Source organism: Theropithecus gelada, chromosome 15 (genome assembly GCF_003255815.1).
Source record: "Theropithecus gelada isolate Dixy chromosome 15, Tgel_1.0, whole genome shotgun sequence".
Taxonomy (NCBI): domain Eukaryota; kingdom Metazoa; phylum Chordata; class Mammalia; order Primates; family Cercopithecidae; genus Theropithecus; species Theropithecus gelada.
Window position 1 is genome coordinate 75,948,574 of NC_037683.1, and position 20,131 is coordinate 75,968,704.

Sequence of the window (20,131 nt, forward strand, 5' to 3'; positions counted from 1 at the left end):
AACAAAAGACACTGGCAACAAATGGAAGGGAGTGATGAGGTGGAGTGCAATTAATCCACAGGCTGGAAGAACTCCTGATAATCAATCGATCAATCAATCAATCAGGAGTTAGTTTTGTGAGAGAAAGAGAGAAGATAACTTGAATAACTTACTCTCTCTCTCGCTCTTCATCCTCCTCCCCACTGCCTCAAACTTTAAGAAAGTTACTTTTAATATTATTATTATTTTGAAATGGGGTCTTTCTATGTTGCCCAGGCTGGTCTTGAACTCCTGGTTTCAAGTGGTCCTCCTGCCTTGGCCTCCCAAGTAGCTGGGATTATATGCACAAGCAAAAACACCTGACAAGAAACTTCCTTTTAAGAGCACAGGTAGGCCGGGCGCGGTGGCTCAAGCCTGTAATCCCAGCACTTTGGGAGGCCGAGACGGGCGGATCACAAGGTCAGGAGATCAAGACCATCCTGGCTAACACGGTGAAACCCTGTCTCTACTAAAAAATACAAAAAAAAACTAGCCGGGAGTGGTGGCGGGCACCTGTAGTCCCAGCTACTCGGGAGGCTGAGGCAGGAGAATGGCGTAAACCCGGGAGGCGGAGCTTGCAGTGAGCCAAGATCCGACTACTGCACTCCAGCCTGGGTGACAGCGCGAGACTCTGTCTTGAAAAAAAAAAAAAAAAAAAGAGCACAGGTAATTTGTCAAGTCCTCTCAGAGTCACAGTTCAGGGGCATTAAAAGTTTAAGAAGAAACAATGATTTATAAAAAAATTAAACCACCACCACCACCACAACAAAAAAACACTGGAAGTTTCCTGATGCAAACAAAAACAAATAAAACACAATGATTCAAGTTTTAGGCTCGGCAAATGCAAGTTTAAGTTTCAAAGGCCCTATACTGCCCCGGAAGAGCCGGCGGGGGTAGGGGGACATTTTCCCCTGTCCGCCTTGGCAGGAAACCAAGCTAAACCACCAGTGGGGCCAGGACACATCCTGCCCTCTGAAGAAAACCACAAGGCTGACATGCTCAAAAGCAGCCATAATTTATGGTAGACCAGTTGGGAAGAATGTGATATTTGTTGACTTTTGTTTCTGTAGCAGATGGTGACTTTGGAAGACCTGAGGTTCACAATCAGAAAACATGACTGTCAACTGGAAATATATTTATGGTTTCCTGCAAGGCTGATAAAGTTGAAAAATCCACCCATACATAAACAAAAAGGGGATGAGGAGGGGTGCAGGAAGTATGCCCAGGCTTCTTCCAGAGGAGTTCCTGCTCTTCTGACCAAGTGGCTCTTTGACAGGTCTCTGCAAAGGTGACAGCAGAAGTTTCTCTTTAGCTCTCACGAAGATTGACTGTCATCGTCTCTGCTAGGACCAGGCGTGGTGGCTCACGCCTATAATCCCAGCCCTTTGGGAGGCCAAGCAGGACAGATCACTTGAGCCCAGGGGTTTGAGACCAGCCTGGAAACATGGCAAAACACCATCTCTACTAAAAATAGAAAAATTAGCCAGGCATGGTGGTAGATGCCTATAATCAGAGCTACTCGGGAGGCTAAGGCACAAGAATCACTTGAACCTGGGAGACAGAGGTTGCAGTGAACTGAAATCGCATCACTGCACTCCAGTCTGGGGTGACAGAGCAAGACTCTGTCTTTAAAAAAAAAAAAAAAAAGGCCGGGCACGGTGGCTCAAGCCTGTAATCCCAGCACTTTGGGAGGCCGAGACGGGCGGATCGCGAGGTCAGGAGATCGAGACCATCCTGGCTAACACGGTGAAACCCCATCTCTACTAAAAAATACAAAAAACTAGCCAGGCATGGTGGCCGGCTCCTGTAGTCCCAGCTACTCAGGAGGCTGAGGCAGGAGAATGGCGTGGACCCAGGAGGCGGAGCTTGCAGTGATCTGAGATCTGGCCACTGCACTCCAGCCTGGGCGACAGAGCGAGACTCCGTCTCAAAAAAAAAAAAAAAAAAAAATACTCCTCTGCTAGGCAGCTTGTGGCTACTTGGCCACTTATATCTGAGTCTGGGCAGAAAGAGCTGGAAGGCTGCAGGAAGGAAGTATCAGGATGTAGGAAGTTAGTGTTTTCCAGGATGGGGTGTCTAATTTTAAGAGGAAAGATTTTTTTCCTTACCACTGGTAAGGAAATGTATGTTTGATTGTAGGTCTGACTGAGATTCTTCTCCCGGAAATCCCATCATACTTCACAGAAGATTACCCCTCAAATTAAGTCTGTGCCAGTATTGGCCAGCGGGTAGAGGAGTGCTGGTTATTTTCCATAGCCACGGTTCCAGGATGCACTGCTCTTCCCATCCTTCCTCCCACCAGGACACACAAGAAGAGTAAATACAGCTGCATATCCCCAGGGTTGGTCTAAAATCTAGGAGGGCTATAACTCTGACTTTGAGTTTTACAACCCCAATGTGTTCAACACTGTCCTTGGTAGGGGATGGGGATGAGAGAGAAGAATCCGTTTCAGAACATTTGTTGTAGCAGAGATCTTCAGCTCTGCATCAGCGAAAACTTAAGAAAGCATTCTGCTACTTATTCACTGTTCCTACAAAATAAACAGAGCAGTGGCTACAAGCGGGGAGGGGGACATTTGACAAGACTGACCTCTCAACTAAGAAGGAGAGAAGAAAGAGACTTGGCTAGCTAGCTACATCTGATATATTCTAGCACTGTAAACTTTCCTCCAAATCAGGAGATAAGAATCCCACAAATAACCTGATCCCTGCTCAGGGAAATATTTTATCTTTAAGCAGGTATGTCCTTGAGGGCTTAAAGGTGAGGGCTCAGAGGTTTCAAACTGGCAGCCGGTGGGTGGAATCCAGTTTACACAACTGTTTTCGTTGGCACACAAAATGGTCTTCTCTTTTTAAATTTGTTTCCAACATTAACAGAGCAGAAGGTTTCACATAAATATCTGAGTTTCTGTCATTTCTTTAAAAAATAGCAGATTTGGCTGTGCTGAGCCCAAATTCCGCAGAGCTATGGTTACTGTTACTGATTTAGGTGGAGCCAGGGTTATAGTTCACACCAGTCCTTACCACTCCTAACCTTAACCTGACTTGTTTTATTCTATCTCCTTATCTGCCCACGTCAGGAAATGGTTTGTAAATACTCTGTTCTGTTCCCTAAATGAGTCCCAATTACCTTGCTGACATAATAGCACTTTTGAATAACAAGTTGATTTGTCACTTGGCTTTTTGTATCTGAATCTCTTAATTTGGGCTCCCAACTTTGTGAAGCTTCTTAAAGATTAGCCTTATCTCTGGCTATTAGAATCATGAAGGAATCTGAGAGGGAAACAGCTTTTAAAACTTTAGGCTATGAATTAAGCAATTTCCTTAGCCTTTTCTAAAGAATCAGCATCTCTGCTACAGATCTGTTTATTGATTTTCTTTAAAAAATGGAGATCAGAAATCCTGATTTAGTACTTTGAATTGCTTGGAAGTAAGAGACTACTGAAATCCAAGGCACTTATTATTGTCATCACAATTTATAACAGCAACAGAGTAGCAAATGGCTTACTAAAAGTGAACTTGGAAAGGCATTTGTCTCTGGAATTAAGACTTCTTTTTATAGGCTACTTGCTACAGTCAGCTGCGAATAATATACAATTAATGTTTGTTTCTGATTGAGGTGAAATTTACATAATATAAACTTGTTTTAAAAGTGAACAACTTAGTGGCACTTAGTACTTTACAATGTTGTGCAAACCACAGCTATCTAGTTCCAAAACATTTTCTTTTTTCTCTTTTCTTTCCTTTTTTTTTTTGAGACAGAGTCTCATTCTGTCTGTCACCCAGGCTGGAGTGCAGTTGAGAGGTGAAGCCGGCTGGGCTTCTGGGTGTGGTGGGGACTTGGAGAACTTTTCTGCCTAGTTGAAGAATTGTAAACACACCAATCAGCGCTCTGTCTAGCTGAAGGTTTGTAAACGCACCAATCAGTACTCTGTAAAAACGGACCAATCAGCACTCTGTAAAATGGACCAATCAGCGCTCTGTAAAATGGATCAATCAGCAGGACGTGGGCAGGGCCAAGTAAGGGATTAAAAGCTGGCCTCCCGAGCCAGCAGCTGCAACCTGCTTGGGTCAGCTTCCGCACTTTGAAAGCCTTGTTCTTTCGCTTTTCGCAATGCATCTTGCTGCTGCTCACTTTTTGGGTCAGCACTACGTTTATGAGGGGTCTGCACTACCTTTTTAAGCTGTAACGCTCACTGTGAAGGTCTGTGTTTGCAGCTTCACTCCTGAAGTCAGTGAGACCAGGAACTCACCGGGAAGAACACACAACTCCAGATGCACCACCCTTAAGAGCTGTAGCACTCACTGCGAAGGTCTGTGGCTTCACTCCTGAAGTCAAGCGAGACCACAAACCCACCACAAGGAAGAAACTCCGGACACACCATCTTTAAGAACTATAACACTCACCACGAGGGTCCAGGGCTTCATTCTTGAAGTCAGTGAGACCAAGAACCCACCTGAAGGAACTAATTTTGGATATATAGTGGCACAATCTTGGCTCACTGCAGCCTCTGCTTCCTGGATTCAGGTGATTCTTGTGCATCAGCCTCCTGAGTAGCTGGGATTACAAGCACGTGCCACGATGCCCAGCTAATTTTTTGTGTCTTTTAGTGGAGACAGATTTCACTGTGTTGGCCAGGCTGGTCTCCAACTCCTGACCTCAAGTGACCTACCGGCCTCAGCCTCCCAAAGTGTTGGGATTACAGGCGTGAGCCACCACACCTGGCCCCAAAACATTTTCTTCACCCCGAAAGGAAACCCCATACCTTTTAAGCAGTTGATTCCATTCTCCTGTCTGCCTTGTCCATGGTAACCACCAACCTGTGTTCTGCCTCTATGGAGTTACCTATTCTGGATATTTTAAATGAGTGGAATCAGATAATATGTGACCTGTTGTGTCTGGTGTCTTCCACTTAGCACAATGTTTTCAAGGCTCATCCCATTGTAGTATGTATCAGTACTTCATTCCTTTTTATAGCTGAATCATATTGTGAACAAGTTTTTATAATTTTTTTAGAATAACCTATTCTTGGTACTTCTGGCTTTCTGCTTATGGATGACTAATGTACCAAGGGGAACTAAAGACTTGAGAAAGGATAACAGGTTTTTTTACACCACCTTTCACCAAGAAGGAACTAATAAAGAGGTACATACCTGCAAGGGTATGAATGTTACATTCCTAGGGGTAGGGAGAGCAGAACAGTAACACTTAACAATTAAAAAGTTGCCCTTTAAGTAAAATATAAATCAAGTTCGCCTCGGGCTCATGTCACAAGTTGCCTTTCATCAACTTTAAATTAGGTTGCTATGAAAGAACTTGGCCAAGCATTTTCTATTGCCTTTCATCCACCTAGCCAGCTACAGAGCAGAGGAGTGATTGGCCTCTATAATGCCATGCAAATGAAGGTTTTAATGCCATGCAAATGAAGGTTCCAACCACAGAATAATAGCAACAGCTGACACAGGTCTCCTGATCTAGGGCCTCACGACAACCTTATTAACCCCACTTCTCAGATGAAGAAACAGGCATAACAAAATTAAGTCATTGATTGGAGGATACACCGCAGGTTAGAGGTAGAGAAGTAAATACTGGAGTGCTTTCAGCGCAACACCCATGCTCTGAACTGCGGCATCGTACAGCCTCTTGCATCCCTGTTTTCCAGTGTGGTGTGGCAAGGTGCTACACAGTCCTTCCGGTCCTGGCGGCCGGGGAGGGGCAGTAGGCATGGGCAGGGAGGGAGAAGATGGCAATGCAGATCTGACATTCATAAAGCTGCAGAAGGGGTGATCTGGCCCAGGATCATCACAGTTGGCCTACATCCCTCTTGGACATGTGAACCCTTGGCTATGGCATAGCTTACCATTTTAGCTTATGTAGGAATCACAGATTACAGGATCCTACCTCTAAAGAGTTGGATGCAGTAAACTCTTCCTCCTTCCTTCCTTCCTCCCTTCCTTCCTTTCTCTCTCCTCTCTCTCTCTTTCTTTCTTTTTTGACAAAGTCTCACTCTGTCACCCAGGCTGGAATGCAGTGGCACGATCACAGCTCGCTGCAACCTCTGCCTCCCAGGTTCGAGTGATTCTCCTGCCTCAGCCTCTTGAGTAGCTGGAATTACAGGCATGTGCCACCATGCCTGGCTAATTTTTGTATTTTTAGTAGAGACGGGGTTTCACTATGCTGGCCAGGCTGGTCATAAACTCCTGACCTCAAGTGATCCGCCCACCTTGGCCTCCCAAAGTGCTGAGATTACAGGGGTGAACCACTGCACCCGGCCTAGATTTTCTGCTATGGATTGCTAATGTACCAAGTAGGTGGGTAGGACACAGGAAGATGATTTTTTTTAGCAAGTCCCCACATGATTCTCATATTACATGGTCCTCAGACCACACTTTGAGAGTTATTTGCCATTTTCCTACAAGATCCATTGTTGTCTCTTTTCTCCTTTGGGCATCTTGGAAAGCAGCAGCTGCAGAGGCTATTTCAGGCCAGTAAAGACCTGAAGAAGGTCATGCAGCCCGAAGGCCAAGTGAAACCGTTCCAGGACACAGCCTGCAAGAGGGCTTCTGGGGTCTGCAGGAGGAGATAGCTACTTAGGGGGGGGTTCAGGAAGAGCTGGGGGTCTCCAGGTGCGCACACCTAGATGTGCTGAGCTCTGGCAATGTAAACTCTCATTAATGTTTTAGTACACTAAAGCAATCGAGTTTCAGCATGGAGCAAATTCACATGAGTCAGTGACTCTCGTTCCTAAACTGCTGAGTCACCTCCTGTGTTCTAACTCACCTGCCCGTGCAGCCCAGTGAAGAAAGTCAAACAGAGCCCTGGGTGTGTGACCCTCAAATAAATCCCTAGAGACTTCCGGGTTCATGGGTTCTTCTCCTATGGTATGAGGAATGTGCTATGAAGGAGGGAAAAGGAAATTCAAAGTCCAAAGCCATTAAAAAGTATATGCACCAGTTCTTCTCCCAGGTCACAGGCTGAATTTAAAGAACAATGATTAAGTGAAAATTCTCTCAAGTTTTTTTTAAATTGGTTTAGCAATTGATTAATTACTGAATCTTGACCCTAAACTTTTTAGTCTAGGAATGTGCTTGAGGAACACAGGCTGGAGATCAGCTTTTTGACATTGCATTCCCCTCCTGGATCACATCCATGTTGGAATCAATTTATAAACTGCCTTCCTAAGGCTTAAAATGATGGTGATCTACAGACAAGTGCCTTCCTAGGCACAAGGTTGCTGGAGACTGACACCAGACTCATGGCTCTTAAAGGGAACACTGAACTCATGGCAGAGATGGTGGAAAACAGAGAAATGAATAGAGGGGGAAAATCACCCAGAGAAAACCACTGTTATTGCTTCAGTGTTCTTTCCTTTCATTTATTTACGATTCACTAGTATATTCTTATCTATTTCCATTTTGTATCTTTATTTTTTTAAATTTCTCTTAGTATTTATAATGTGAGCATTTCCCCCATGTTATTAAAGAGACTTTTGTAATGTTGTGTTTAATACTATATGACGTTCCGAACTCTGAATGTACTATAATTTATTTAACTTTTATTTTTATATGGTTAAGTCATTTCCATATATTTGATTTTTATAGATGAGCATCCTTTTGCATTTTTTGAAATCACACCTTTGATAGATGCCTACATGTGAAATTACTACGTCAAAAACCATGAATTCTTCTTTTTTTTTCTTGAGACAGGCTCTTGCCCTGTCGCCCAGGCTGGAGTGCAGTGGCGCTATGGCAGCCTTGACCTCCTGGACTCAAGCGATCCTCTCACCTCAGTCTCCCTAGTAGATGGGAGTATAGATGTGCACCACCACACCCAGCTAATTTTTTTTGGTATTTTTTGTAGAGATGGGGTCTTGCTGTGTTGCCCAGGCTGGTCTCAAACACCTGGACTCAAGCGATTCACCCACCTCGACCTCCCAAAGTGCTGGAGTTGTAGGCATGAGTCACTGCACCCTACCTGTGAATTCTTTTAAGGCTCCTGGTACATCTTACACAATTGCTTTCCAGAAAGGTCTTCTCAAAATATATTCCTCCAGCATCACATAAAAATGCCTAGAAATTAAATGTTTGCCAGCAGTGCATATTATAATTTAAAAAAAATAGCTTTTTTCCTTTTTTTTGGAGATCAGTCTCGTTCTGTAATCCAGGCTGGAGGGCAGTGCATGACCTTGGCTCACTGCAAGTCCTGGCCTATGTGCCTTTTGGAATGCCCTTTCTTGCCTCCCACCTCAGCCTCCCGAGTACAGGTGTATGCCACCATGCTCAGCTAATATTTTTAGTAGAGATGGGGTTTTACCATGTTTCCCAGGCTGCTCTCGAATTCCTGGCCTCAAGTTATCTGCCTGTCTCAGCCTCCCAAAGTGCTGGGATTACAGGCTGAGCTACTGCGCCCAGTGAAAAAAATGCTTTTTCAATGTGATAAAAATGGTACACATTTTCACATGCATTCCTTTGCTACTAAAAGTGAATGGTTTATGTATTTTTCTATTGAGGCATTGATATTTTTCTTACTGATTTTTGTGCACACATGCATGTACACACACACACCTATATATATAGTGTATACACACACACACGAAGAGAGAGTGAGAGAGAATAATGTATATAATATATATTATCCCCTTTTAAAAAAAATTTTTTTGAAAATTATGTCCTCCATTTGTCATTTGACTTTTCATCTTTTTGGTGACTGTTTTTGATGTATAGAAGTTTTCAATTTTGTGTAGCCAATATGTGATTTTTCCCTTTATGGTATCTTCCATTTGTCTTTTGATTAAAGAGTCCTTGTACTTTTGCATCTTAATTATTATAAATATTTAATTACATTCATCTTATTTTTGTACTAGTTAAAAAGTTGTTGATATTTGATTCTGAATTCTACTTGAATATTGTGTATGTATGTGGGTGGGTGTGTAATATGGTATGAGATTCTAATTTGATTTTTTTCCCCAAAAGAACCAATTGGCCAGGTGCAGTGGCACACCTATAGCACCAGCTACTTGGGAGGCTAAGGCAGGAGAATTGCTTGAGGTCAGGAGTTCAAGTCCAGCCTAGGCAACATAGTTAGACCCTATCTCTAAAAAAACAGAAAATAACCAATTATCTCAACCCCATTTGTTTCTGAAAGGCTTTTAAGATGAATATAGATTATTCCAAAATCAGAGAATCTCTTTTCTACTAAGCCATGGAAAAAAGGTAACCTGACATAGTGGCTTCAGCTAGCAGTGCAACCAGACTTGTTCTCTAACTTCTCTGTGCCCACCTAGCTAGCAGTGCAACCAGACTTGTTCTCTAACTTCTCTGTGCCCACCTAGCTACAGGGACCTAGCGAACAAAAGGGACCAGCCCAGAATTTGAGGGGCTCCAAGGCTCCAAGGGGCTCCCTAGGCTCCAAGGCCAGTTAAGCTCATGGGGGTAGAAAAGCTCTGGAGATTTACAGATCAGGCCCATGTGCCTTTTGGAATGCCCTTTCTTGCCAGCACTGCCAGCTCCCAGGTTTCCTGGCTTGCTGGAGGTGATCCCTGGAGCTGACCATTGTCACCAGTTCCTGAATGTTCCATTTCAGCGCTTCAAAATTGGAAAAATCAATTGTCCAACAGCACCCTGAGGCCCAAGCTTTAGCCTTAAGGGATCTAAACAAACAAACAAACAAAAACTCTAAAAAACTAATGGTGTACCCTGAACCTTTAAACAAAGCTGGTTCACTCTTATACCACCTCAGTGAACACAGAAAACCAAGCTGTCCGCAACAGCACCTGGCTACATTTACCCATAAACTCTTCCACATTTGGAATCCTTGCACTTGGTTTTGTAATCTTTTGACTTGCTCTGCCTGTCAGCTTTTGACAACTGCTTTTGGCTCACTTCTCACCTCTTGGCTTGGTACCTCACCTGATTTGAATGTCACTGTAACATCATGTAAAAGGCATCCTTCTGCTAGCCTGAGCCTCAGAGAACTTCACCAGATGCACTGGTAGCCTCTCTTCCAAGGAAGAAAGTGCATAGGCTATGGTTTTCTTCTGTGGCAAATTGGCTATGGAATGACTTGTGGGGAAGACAGAAACTGGCAGTTCACCTGAATCCTGACAACTTATATGTTCTTCCATTTACCTTGGCCAAACTACTAGGAAATACTAAAAAGATGGCAAGACGGAAGGGACATGGGACATCTCTATGTCTGTCAGTCAGTTTGGCTCTTACTTTGTCATAAAGGGAGACACGAAAAAGTATAATTGCCTGCCAAGCCAGATGAGTTGACTCAACCCCACGATCAATAGCTCACCAGATGGGGCAGCCAAAACCTTTCACATTTATCTATCCCTCATCCTTATCAGGGGTTTGATATGTGAGAACTAGAGCGTATTTTCCAATTCACTGTGGTCTACTTTCAACACAAATAAAATTGTAGAACAACTGAACACTTCAAAGGCTAGGCATTATCAAAGTCTTTTATTAGCCTATGTGTTCTAGATGGAGTCACTGAGCTGCTCTGCCTGGGACGGAGACTCTGAGTGGTCTTATAAAACATCACCTGGAGCATGACCTTTCACTGCTCAAAACCACCCCGAAGTCCTCACTGGGGCCAGGAGGCCCTCCTTGCACTGGCTCCTACCCACTTCTGTCACCTCACATCTACCAGGGCTCCTGGCTCAGTCTGCTTTAGTGCATGCCTTATTCAGTGTTGCCTCTGAACATCCCAGCCCACTTTCCTCTGCTGGAACATTCTCTCCGCAGGCATATGTGGCCCTGTTCCTCACTTCATTCAGGTCACCTCAAATGTCATCTTCTCAGAGAGACTATGAGACCATCTCTGATCACCCTAATAAAACAGCAGGTTCTGTCACTCTCAATTTCTCTGCTTTATTTTTCTTTATGGCACTTAACTCTCTGACATTTTACACACACACACACACACACACACACACACACACACGCGCGCGCGCGCGCGCTTATTGTCTCTGTTAGAATATAAGTTCTCTGAAGGTAGAAACATCGATTTGTTCTTTTCTCTGTTTCTCCACCTTCATCAGTATCTGACACAAGTGGATATCCAACAACTGGTAGCTAAAAATATTCAAATGTGAATACCGTAGACTATACAAGTCTAAAGAAAAACGGCCTTTCAGGAACTCAACTGTAACTTAACTTCCACCACCTAGAGCTCTATGATTATCACGATAGGAAAGCAGCTTTTAATCTAATCTACAAAGAATTGCATGAGAAGGAAAACTCTGAAAAATAGTTTTTAATGAGAATCTTATGTGAGGATCTTTCAGACACACACACACATCTATCTATCTATCTATCTATCTATCTATCTATCTATCTATCTATCTATCTATCTATCTATCTATCTAATCCTCACTGAAGCCCCTTAAGGTAGGTATCATCTGCATTACCACAGAAAAATACAGGTGGACTCTGTGAGATTGTAACTTGAATAATGCCATGTATACTAAAGGTACCAGATCCAGGAACTCAGATCTACCCGTCCCCAACAGCCAGGCATTTCCCTATTATGGTACCATGGGATATTGTCAGATATGTGTGTGTGTGTGTATGTGTGTATATATATATATGTGTGTGTGTTCTTTAAAAAAAAAAAAAATATATATATATATATTTATGACCATGGGCTAGGCTCTTATCCAGAGCTAAGCACTATGGATACAGTGATGATTAAATAAGATAGACACTGTCTTTAGTCTCATAGTGCTTACAGACTGAAAGGGATCTTATAGAGCTAAAATTATGCTGCTGCCACAAAAGTGTTATATTTTCATTTTTCCATTCACTCAAGAAATATCTATTGACTACATACTATGTGTCATGCTTTGTGTTAAGAGCAAGGAATAAAATGGTGAGTAAAACCAGATCTGATTCCTGCCTTTGTGGAGCTTACAGTCTAATGAGGGAGATATGAAATAATCACATGCATACATGGTGCTGTGAGAGCCTACAAATAGAGAAGCAAGCTAAATTAAATGAGATTCTCGCTTGAGGAAGTACTACTTAATCTGAGATTTAAAGGATAATTAGGAGTTAAAAAGACAATGAGGAGAGGGAAGAACACTCCAGGTAATTCAAACGGCATGTGAGAAGATCTCATTGTAGAAGGAAAGATGTGCGTAGAAAGTCTTTGAAAGAGGCCAGTGTGGCTGGAGAGCTGGAAATAAGAATTCTGGTGTCAGAGGAGCCTGAGAGGTGGGCAGGAGCAGGCCCATAGGGCATTGTATGAAATCTGACATATGAGCTAAGTCAAAATCCGGCAGTGTGCTCTCCCAGTTGGTCTCTAGGTTAATGCTCATGCTAATGTAGCAACTCCAAGCTGGGGACAAAAAACCTTGGAACAGAGAGGCTCATGGTACCAGCAAGCGGGAAGAAGACTAGATAATCACTAGGATCTGTACTGAAACCAAGGCTCTGCTGCTTAACTGCCTCAAGGAGTGGTCAAGGGAAGAATAGCTTTTCAGAACCTTCACTTGCAGAGTGCTAATATAGTAGTGGAATAGAATGCTGTTTTGGGAGCCCATGAAATTAGATTTACATTCTTCATCTGTTATCTCTACGTTTCTCAGGTATTAGATGGGAACAAAAATATTTCCTTTTAAGTGTTGTTAAAGATAATTAAATGAGATAATGTGTTAAAGGACTTGGCCTAGTGCTTAGCTCATAGCAGGTATTCAATAAATAATAGCCATTATTTTTCTTTATTTGTTAAATGGAGACAGTAATAGCACAGATTAAGTTGCTGAGTTATGAAGAGCTGATTAGATTACGCATGTGAAAGCAATAGGCCGGGCCTCCTCTGCGTAGTCTTATTTCTAATTTTAAGAGCCAGGAACCCACTTTGCTGGAGCCTGATGTTCTAATAATTCCTTCCTTATGAAAGCCAGGCCATTGCTTTTTTCATCTGCCTGGTGCACCGTAAGAGCCTTGTGTGTTCTTTCAAAAGCGATCTCTCATTTTTCTCGTTTTGGGTTTTTAGGTGTCTTTCCAGTTGGCAATCTCCGTCCTACAGAGGGCTGGAAAAGCCCTGCGCGAGACGGCATATCCACCACCCGCTGCTGGGTCGGCCCGGCAGCTGTGCCCACCCGAGAACGGCCAAAGAAGCTGGGTCTTGGCGCGGCGGGACGGGCCAATCAGAAGAAGTTTGGCCCTCTGCAGTTTCCGTCCGCTCACTAGGAGGCGCTGCGGCAGCGGCGGCGGCGGCCGGGGCTGTAGCGGGCTGGGGCTGTTGGGCTGGCAGCTGAGGCTCGTGGCCATGGAGTGGGGTTCTGAGTCGGCGGCTGTGAGGCGGCACCGCGTCGGAGGAGAGCGTCGGGACGGACCGGCGGCCGCGCCACCGCCGGAGAGGGAGGCCCGAGCGCAGGAGCCCCTGGTGGATGGGTGCGGCGGCGGCGGCGGGAGGACGCGGAAGAGGAGCCTGGGGGGTAGCGGCGGCGCGAGCCAGGGCGCAGGGACCGGGCTGTCTGAGGCGCGCGCCGCGCTGGGGCTCGCGCTCTACCTGCTCGCGCTGCGGACGTTGGTGCAGCTCTCGCTGCGGCAGCTCGTGCTACGCGGGGCCGCTGGACACCACGGGGAGTTCGACGCCCTCCAAGCCAGGTACCGGCCGCTCCCGCCTGGCACGGCCCGCGCGTCAGTTTGTGGCTCCTGCCCAGGCCCCGGGGCACCGCACCTGTGTGCACCCGCCACTGCCGCACCGCGGGGACTCGCTGACCCCTCCCAGGCTGCACGTGGGGTGGGGGGCCCCTGCTTCTCCTTCTTCTGGGGTCTGAGTTGGCGGGACTTGGGGCTTGCCTGTCCCCCGTTTAGCTCGCGGTGCAGATTGGGATTGCCAGGTAGATGGAACCTGCTTTCCTCTGTCTGCCCTTCGTGCAGATGGTTGGTTGTGAGTCGTCTCCCCATATTCTGGAACAGCTTCCACTTTTTACCTTGCTTAGCCCTTCTGCTTTCCAAATGGAAATTTGTGTACCTAGACTGTTTTATAAATTCGCTTTGGGGGCGGGGAGTGTTGGAAGGCGCTAGTGCACTGTTCTAACTTTCTGAGGGTTACAGCCCCCAAATCCGAAAGCTATAGGGACTCTTTCTGGAACACCACCCAGTCAAAATTTGGTATGCAGTCTGAGAAATTCTCAGATTCCTGCAGTTTGTCTTTAGGCCCCTTGGATTAGTGACCGTGTAAGGTTTGACTTTTTTTTTTTTTTAAGACTTTTAAGAATGCCACGAAAGGTGATTAAGTCAAATATGTTGTAACCCAGGTGTGTCACAGCTCATGAAATGTTAAGCTGGTGTAAAGTTTTCAACAGCTACTGTATTCTAAAAAGTTTTTCCTAGAATGCAAAGTGTTGCAAGCTTATTAAGGACTTTCTGAAACGCTGCCCATCCCCACCCCCAGCTTTCCCCATTTGGAATGCAGTGAAAAGACAAAAGTTTTGTTTTCATTAGGGGTACAGTTGGTTTTGGTCTGAACTGAAGTTATTAGACCTTGAGTCTAATAACTAGGAGGAGCTCGGAGGGCTGGGTCCATCAAAAGTTTGTTTTTTTTTTTTCCCCTTATTTAACCTCTTGATTATATTTGCTCATTGGTTTCTGCTACTTAAAGTCATTAACCCAGGATCTATAACCTTCAGGTGTGTGCGCTGTGAAGTTACAGTCTCTCCTGCTTAGTCTTCGGCTTTTTGTTGTTGTTGTTGTTGTTTTGAGACAGGGTCTGGCTCTGTCGCCCAGGCTGGAGTACAGTGGCTCCATCTCCCAGGCTCAAGCAGTCCTCCCATCTTAGCCTCCTGAGTAGCTGGGACTACAGGCGGATAGTAGTCTACATCTGGCTACTTTTTGTATTTTTGGAGGAGATAGGGTTTCACTGTGTTGCCCAGGCTGGTTTCAAACTCCTGAGCTCAAGCAATACACCCGCCTCAGCCTCCTAAAGTCCTGGGATTACAGGCGTGAGCCACGTGCTTGACCAGTGGTCACACGTTTTGAATACATCCCTAGTCTTTGTATTGGTTTGATATGGGGAGAAGTTGGGACTGGGATGGTGGAGAAAACTGAAGGGGTCACCTCGTGGGAGGCAAAAATAAAATCATGGAACTTTATAAGTGATGTTCACTTGGTGTCTGAAATAATGAAAGGCAGTCCTTTTTATGAAAGTCAAAAAACTAAGCTTTTTTGGGGAGGAAGTGGTGTGTAGTGGAAAAGTTATCCATGCTAAGTGTCAATTTTAACTACAAACCTTTGTTATTCTTTTGGTCACTTCCAGGGATTATCTTGAACACATAACCTCCATTGGCCCCAGGACTACAGGAAGTCCAGAAAATGAAATTCTGACAGTGCACTACCTTTTGGAACAGATTAAACTGATTGAAGTGCAAAGCAACAGGCTTCATAAGATTTCAGTAGATGTACAACGGCCCACAGGCTCTTTTAGCATTGATTTCTTGGGAGGTTTTACAAGCTATTATGACAACATCACCAATGTTGTGGTAAAGCTGGAACCCAGAGATGGAGCCCAGCATGCTGTCTTGGCTAATTGTCATTTTGACTCAGTAGCAAACTCACCAGGTATGTACCTGTTTTTTAGTCATTTGGAAGTTGTCACAGCCCCGAAAGTTTTATTAACATAACCCCAAGCTACTTGGGCAATTGTGGTGACCATTTTGGGCAAACCTTTTTTCTTTGTGATGGAAAGCAGGATAATTAGGATAGTATCATTTAGTTTAGAATCTAACCATTCTGTCTTCTCTTTTTTTTTTTTTTTTTTTTTTGAGACGGAGTCTTGCTCTGTCGCCCAGGCTGGAGTGCAGTGGCCGGATCTCAGCTCACTGCAAGCTCCGCCTCCCGGGTTCACGCCATTCTCCTGCCTCAGCCTCCCGAGTAGCTGGGACTACAGGCGCCCGCCACCTCGCCCGGCTAGTTTTTTGTATTTTTTAGTAGAGACGGGGTTTCACCGTGTTAGCCAGGATGGTCTCGATCTCCTGACCTCGTGATCCGCCCGTCTCGGCCTCCCAAAGTGCTGGGATTACAGGCTTGAGCCACCGCGCCCGGCCTCTGTCTTCTCTTAAGTGCTTTATTAATACTGTTTTTTGGCATTAATGCCAGCAGCCCAGTGACAAGACTTGGAATGTTTCTGGTAGACTGAAGCAGTTTTCTCGGTGTTACCAGACAGTGTGTGTGTCCTTGTGTCCTGGAGTTAGGTTCTGACACTTAAAAAGTGTTTTACTCAGCTGGATGTTATACTAGGCTTTGGGGATACCAGATAAGGACAGTCACTGCCTTCGAGGGATGCTCCATGGTTTTAGAGCAGGGGTGTCCAATCTTTTGGCTGCTCTGGGCCACACTGGAAGAAGAATTGTCATAGGCCACACATAATATACACTAGTGATGGCTGATGAGCTTTAAAAAAAAACAAAAACAAAAAAAAGCAAAAACAAAAACCTCATGTTTTAAGAAAGTTTACAAATTTGTATTGGGCTGCATTCAAAGCTGTCCTGGGCTGCGGGTTGGCGGATATCTCTTCTAGCAGATTCTGTTGACCTATAAAGTGAGAATTTTGGTCCACTGAGGGTGCCATACTGTTAAAGTATCTAATTAATGTGTAAATCTTTCTCTGAAAATAATTTGGCAAAATAGAATACTTGCATTTCGGACAGTGCCTGACACAGCAAATGTTTGTCAAATGAATGGGAATCCCCTAAATTGAACTTCCATTTATTAAAATATTTATTCTTCAGAAAATTGTATTCAGTGGTTAAAGAGATTGTAAATAGGAATAGAAAATAGCATTTACAATGGCATAACATTTTAGTGGTAGATGAGACCTGAAATGGTATCTGGCTCAACGCCCTCATTTGACACAGGAGTAAATTTAGCTGGTCATCACTGATCAGAGACAAATCTAGGATAAGATGCTGGATTTCCTGGCCAGTCAGTTCTTTCAGCTACATTTGAAAGGAAAAAGAATATTAGAGTGTGATTAATATTCCCTTTTGCAAACTGCTTAACTTCTTAGTTTCTCATCTGTGTAATGGAGAAAATAATAGTACTTTCCTAATAGTGTTGCTTGGAGGATTAAATTTAAGTAAAACACTGAAATAGTACCTGGCATGGAAAGTGTTTTTTAAAAGTTTCTATTAACTCTTATGTAATATTAACACTTCTGGATTGCTTGAACTTACAGCAGGCCAAATTTGAACATCTAGAGTTATACAAAATGTAAGTAAAATTTATTTGCTTGATAAAATGATTCATATTAGAATATATTTAGAAAGCTTGACAATTGCATTTGTAATGTAACTTGCATTTTCAAAAATCAGTATACACACATTTGAAGCCAGTAGTGCCTTCGTGTGCTGCTGAGGTAACCAGTGGTTTAGTGGTTTTTTTTTTTTGGGTGAGGGGGCCAAGTCTTACTCTGTTGCCAGGCTGGCATACAGTGGCATAATCTTGGCTTACTGCATCCTCTGCCTCCTGGGTTCAAGTGAATCTCCTGCCGTGCCACCACACTCGGCTGATTTTTTTGTATTTTTGGCAGCGACAGGGTTTCACCGTGTTGGCCAGGCCGGTCTTGGACTCCTGACTTCAAGTGATCCGCCCACCTCAGTCTCCCAAAGTGCTGAGATTATAGGTGTGAGCCACCGTGCCCTGCCACCAGTGGTTTTTTAATGTCCATTTCAAAGCAGTAATAAATGTCACTCTTTGCCCACTATTACGATGCTTAAATTCTGAGAAGGGGCAAATAAACACCATAGTTGCTTAAGAACATTATATACGAAGGCTGTATATATAAGAATTAGAAGGAAATGTAGGGACAAAAGAAAACAGTTTCCCCTCTACCCTTCATAGTTCTTAGCTGAGTGGACCCCTGTAATAAAAGACAAGCTAAAAAGAGAAAAACCAAACAGAAGTTTATTAACACATGCACTTCATGTACATGGGAGATACTCAAGGAAAATGAGTAAATCTCAAAGAGGTGGCTTAGAAATCTGGCTTATGTAGCATCTTCAGCGAAACAATACGTTTTTAGAGAAGTGACAAAAGATAGGAAAAGGACCTTGAGTCTCGAGGGGTGGCAAATTGTAGGAAGGCAAATAAATGGTAGATAAAGGTTAGTTAGTAAAGTGTTACATAGATTCCTTTTGTGCTGTCACCAGGCCACCAAAAGTTTACAGTTGTCATTTGTGATCAACCTTTGTACTTCCTGGTGGAGAGGGGAAATGGGGACACGTTGGTAAATTTATATTCTGCTTTTAGGCAAACAAGGGGAGGGCAGAGAGCTTTTTTGTGTAGTACCTACTTCTCAGTTGCCTTCAGCTCAAAATAATCCATATGTCAAAATGACATATTTTGGAGTGCATATTCAGTTACTCTTTACAAACATAGTGCCAAATGTTGCAAATTGTGTATGTGGAGTCTAACAATTAAAGGCCAGCATTTTTGTCACTTTTTATTATTACTTTTTAAATAATAGAGACAAGTTCTCACTTTGTTGCCCAGGCTTGTCTTGAACTCCTTAAGTGATCATTCTGCGTCATCCTCCCAAAGTGCTGGGATTACAGGTGGGAGCCACTGTGCCTGGCCTACGACCTACACTTACTTACTTACTTACTTACTTATTTATTTATTTATTTATTTATTTATTTATTTATTTTTGAGGTGGAGTCTTGCTCCGTCGCCCAGGCTGGAATGCAGTGGCGCGATCTCAGCTCACTGCAAGCTGTGCCTCCCGGTTCACACCATTCTCCTGCCTCAGCCTCCCGAGTAGCTGGGACTACAGGCAGCTGCTACCACGCCTTGCTAATTCTTTGTTAGTAGAGACAGGGTTTCACCACGTTAGCCAGAATGGTCTCAATCTCCTGACCTCGTGATCCGCCTGTCTTGGCCTCCCAAAGTGCTGAGATTATAGGCGTGAACCATCGCGCCTGGCCCTAGAACCTACTTTTAACTAAAATTTTATAGGAATACCCTTAGCAACAATCTCAAGGAAATTTCTGTCAATAATAAATTGTTAAAAATAGTGTTTCACACATTCATCAAATAGACCAAGCTTTTCCAACCTGCACTCCTGGGTAGCTTTGAATGTGGCCCAATACAAATTCATAAAGTTTCTCAAAACATGAGATTTTTTTGTAATTTTTATTTTATTTTATTTTTTAACTCATCAGATTGTTAGTGTTAGTGTATTTCATATGTGGCCCAAGACAATTCTTCCCTTAATGTGGCCCATGGAAGCCAAAAGATTGGACACCCCTGAAATAGACTATCACCTAAATCCTTTTAGTGGATGGCCTAACTGAAGCACTTCTTTTTTCTTTTTAAGTTCTCATCTGTGTATATAGGACTCAGGAGTTGATACCAGTTAGGAGTAATGTTATCCACAGAAAAGCCTTAATTATCTTCTTGAGTTTGCTGTGTGGTTCCAGGTCGTTGGTAGAAGAGGCGTTGAGTTATTTTGGGGGTGGCTTCAATTTCAAGGTTAATTCTAAATGGAAAGGGATGTCAGTTAACCACCTAGCCCTTATAGATACTGTCCTCTTAACTTTCCTTCCCTTTTTTAAAGATATTTGACCCTTCTGTAGTTCTATTCTAACACACCAGAACCATTAAAATAAGGGAAGCTGAATGGACAATTTAACTTTTTAATCAACCCTGTATAGATACCTTTTAATTTCCCGTTCTCTCTTTTTGAATAAAGAAACATTTTATTGTTTGCTTTCTATTTTTAAAGTAACTCACAGTGTCAAATTTACAAAAAGAGTTTATTTCATTAGGTTTTTGAAAGGTGACACTTTTTGCTAATAGCAACATTTTCTATTAGTAATTAAATGATTATTACTTTGTTTCACTTCGATTGAAATACAAACCAGTAATTACCACCAAGACAAGTATGGTTAATAGGTAGTTTCTTCTTAAGTAGGAATGGGGTCTGGAATTTAATAGAGCCCAAACAAGCATTTTAATTTTAGCTAGCTACAGACCTTCCTCAGATTTGCAAAGAGTAGGAAAAATGAACATTGAATGCCTACCAGGTGCTAGGCACAGGGCATTATCTTGTGTGACTCTTACAACAAACCTGTGAGGTAGGTATCATTAGCTTGCT

General features: G+C 43.5%; 1 protein-coding gene across 2 annotated transcripts in view; it reads left to right on the plus strand.

The window, feature by feature from the left end:
• The window catches only part of ERMP1 (endoplasmic reticulum metallopeptidase 1), an 86,275-nt gene that overhangs the window by 14,272 nt on the left and 51,872 nt on the right, over positions 1 to 20,131 (plus strand). Inside the window, exons 2-3 of one of the 2 annotated variants that reach the window (XM_025360042.1) lie at positions 13,025 to 13,641; positions 15,296 to 15,597. In XM_025360042.1, coding sequence (XP_025215827.1) covers positions 13,301 to 13,641; positions 15,296 to 15,597 — 643 coding nt within the window. In that variant the 5' untranslated portion in view covers positions 13,025 to 13,300. Of the gene's footprint in view, positions 1 to 13,024; positions 13,642 to 15,295; positions 15,598 to 20,131 lie in introns of those variants that run through there. The other variant, XR_003115962.1, reaches the window with a different exon arrangement.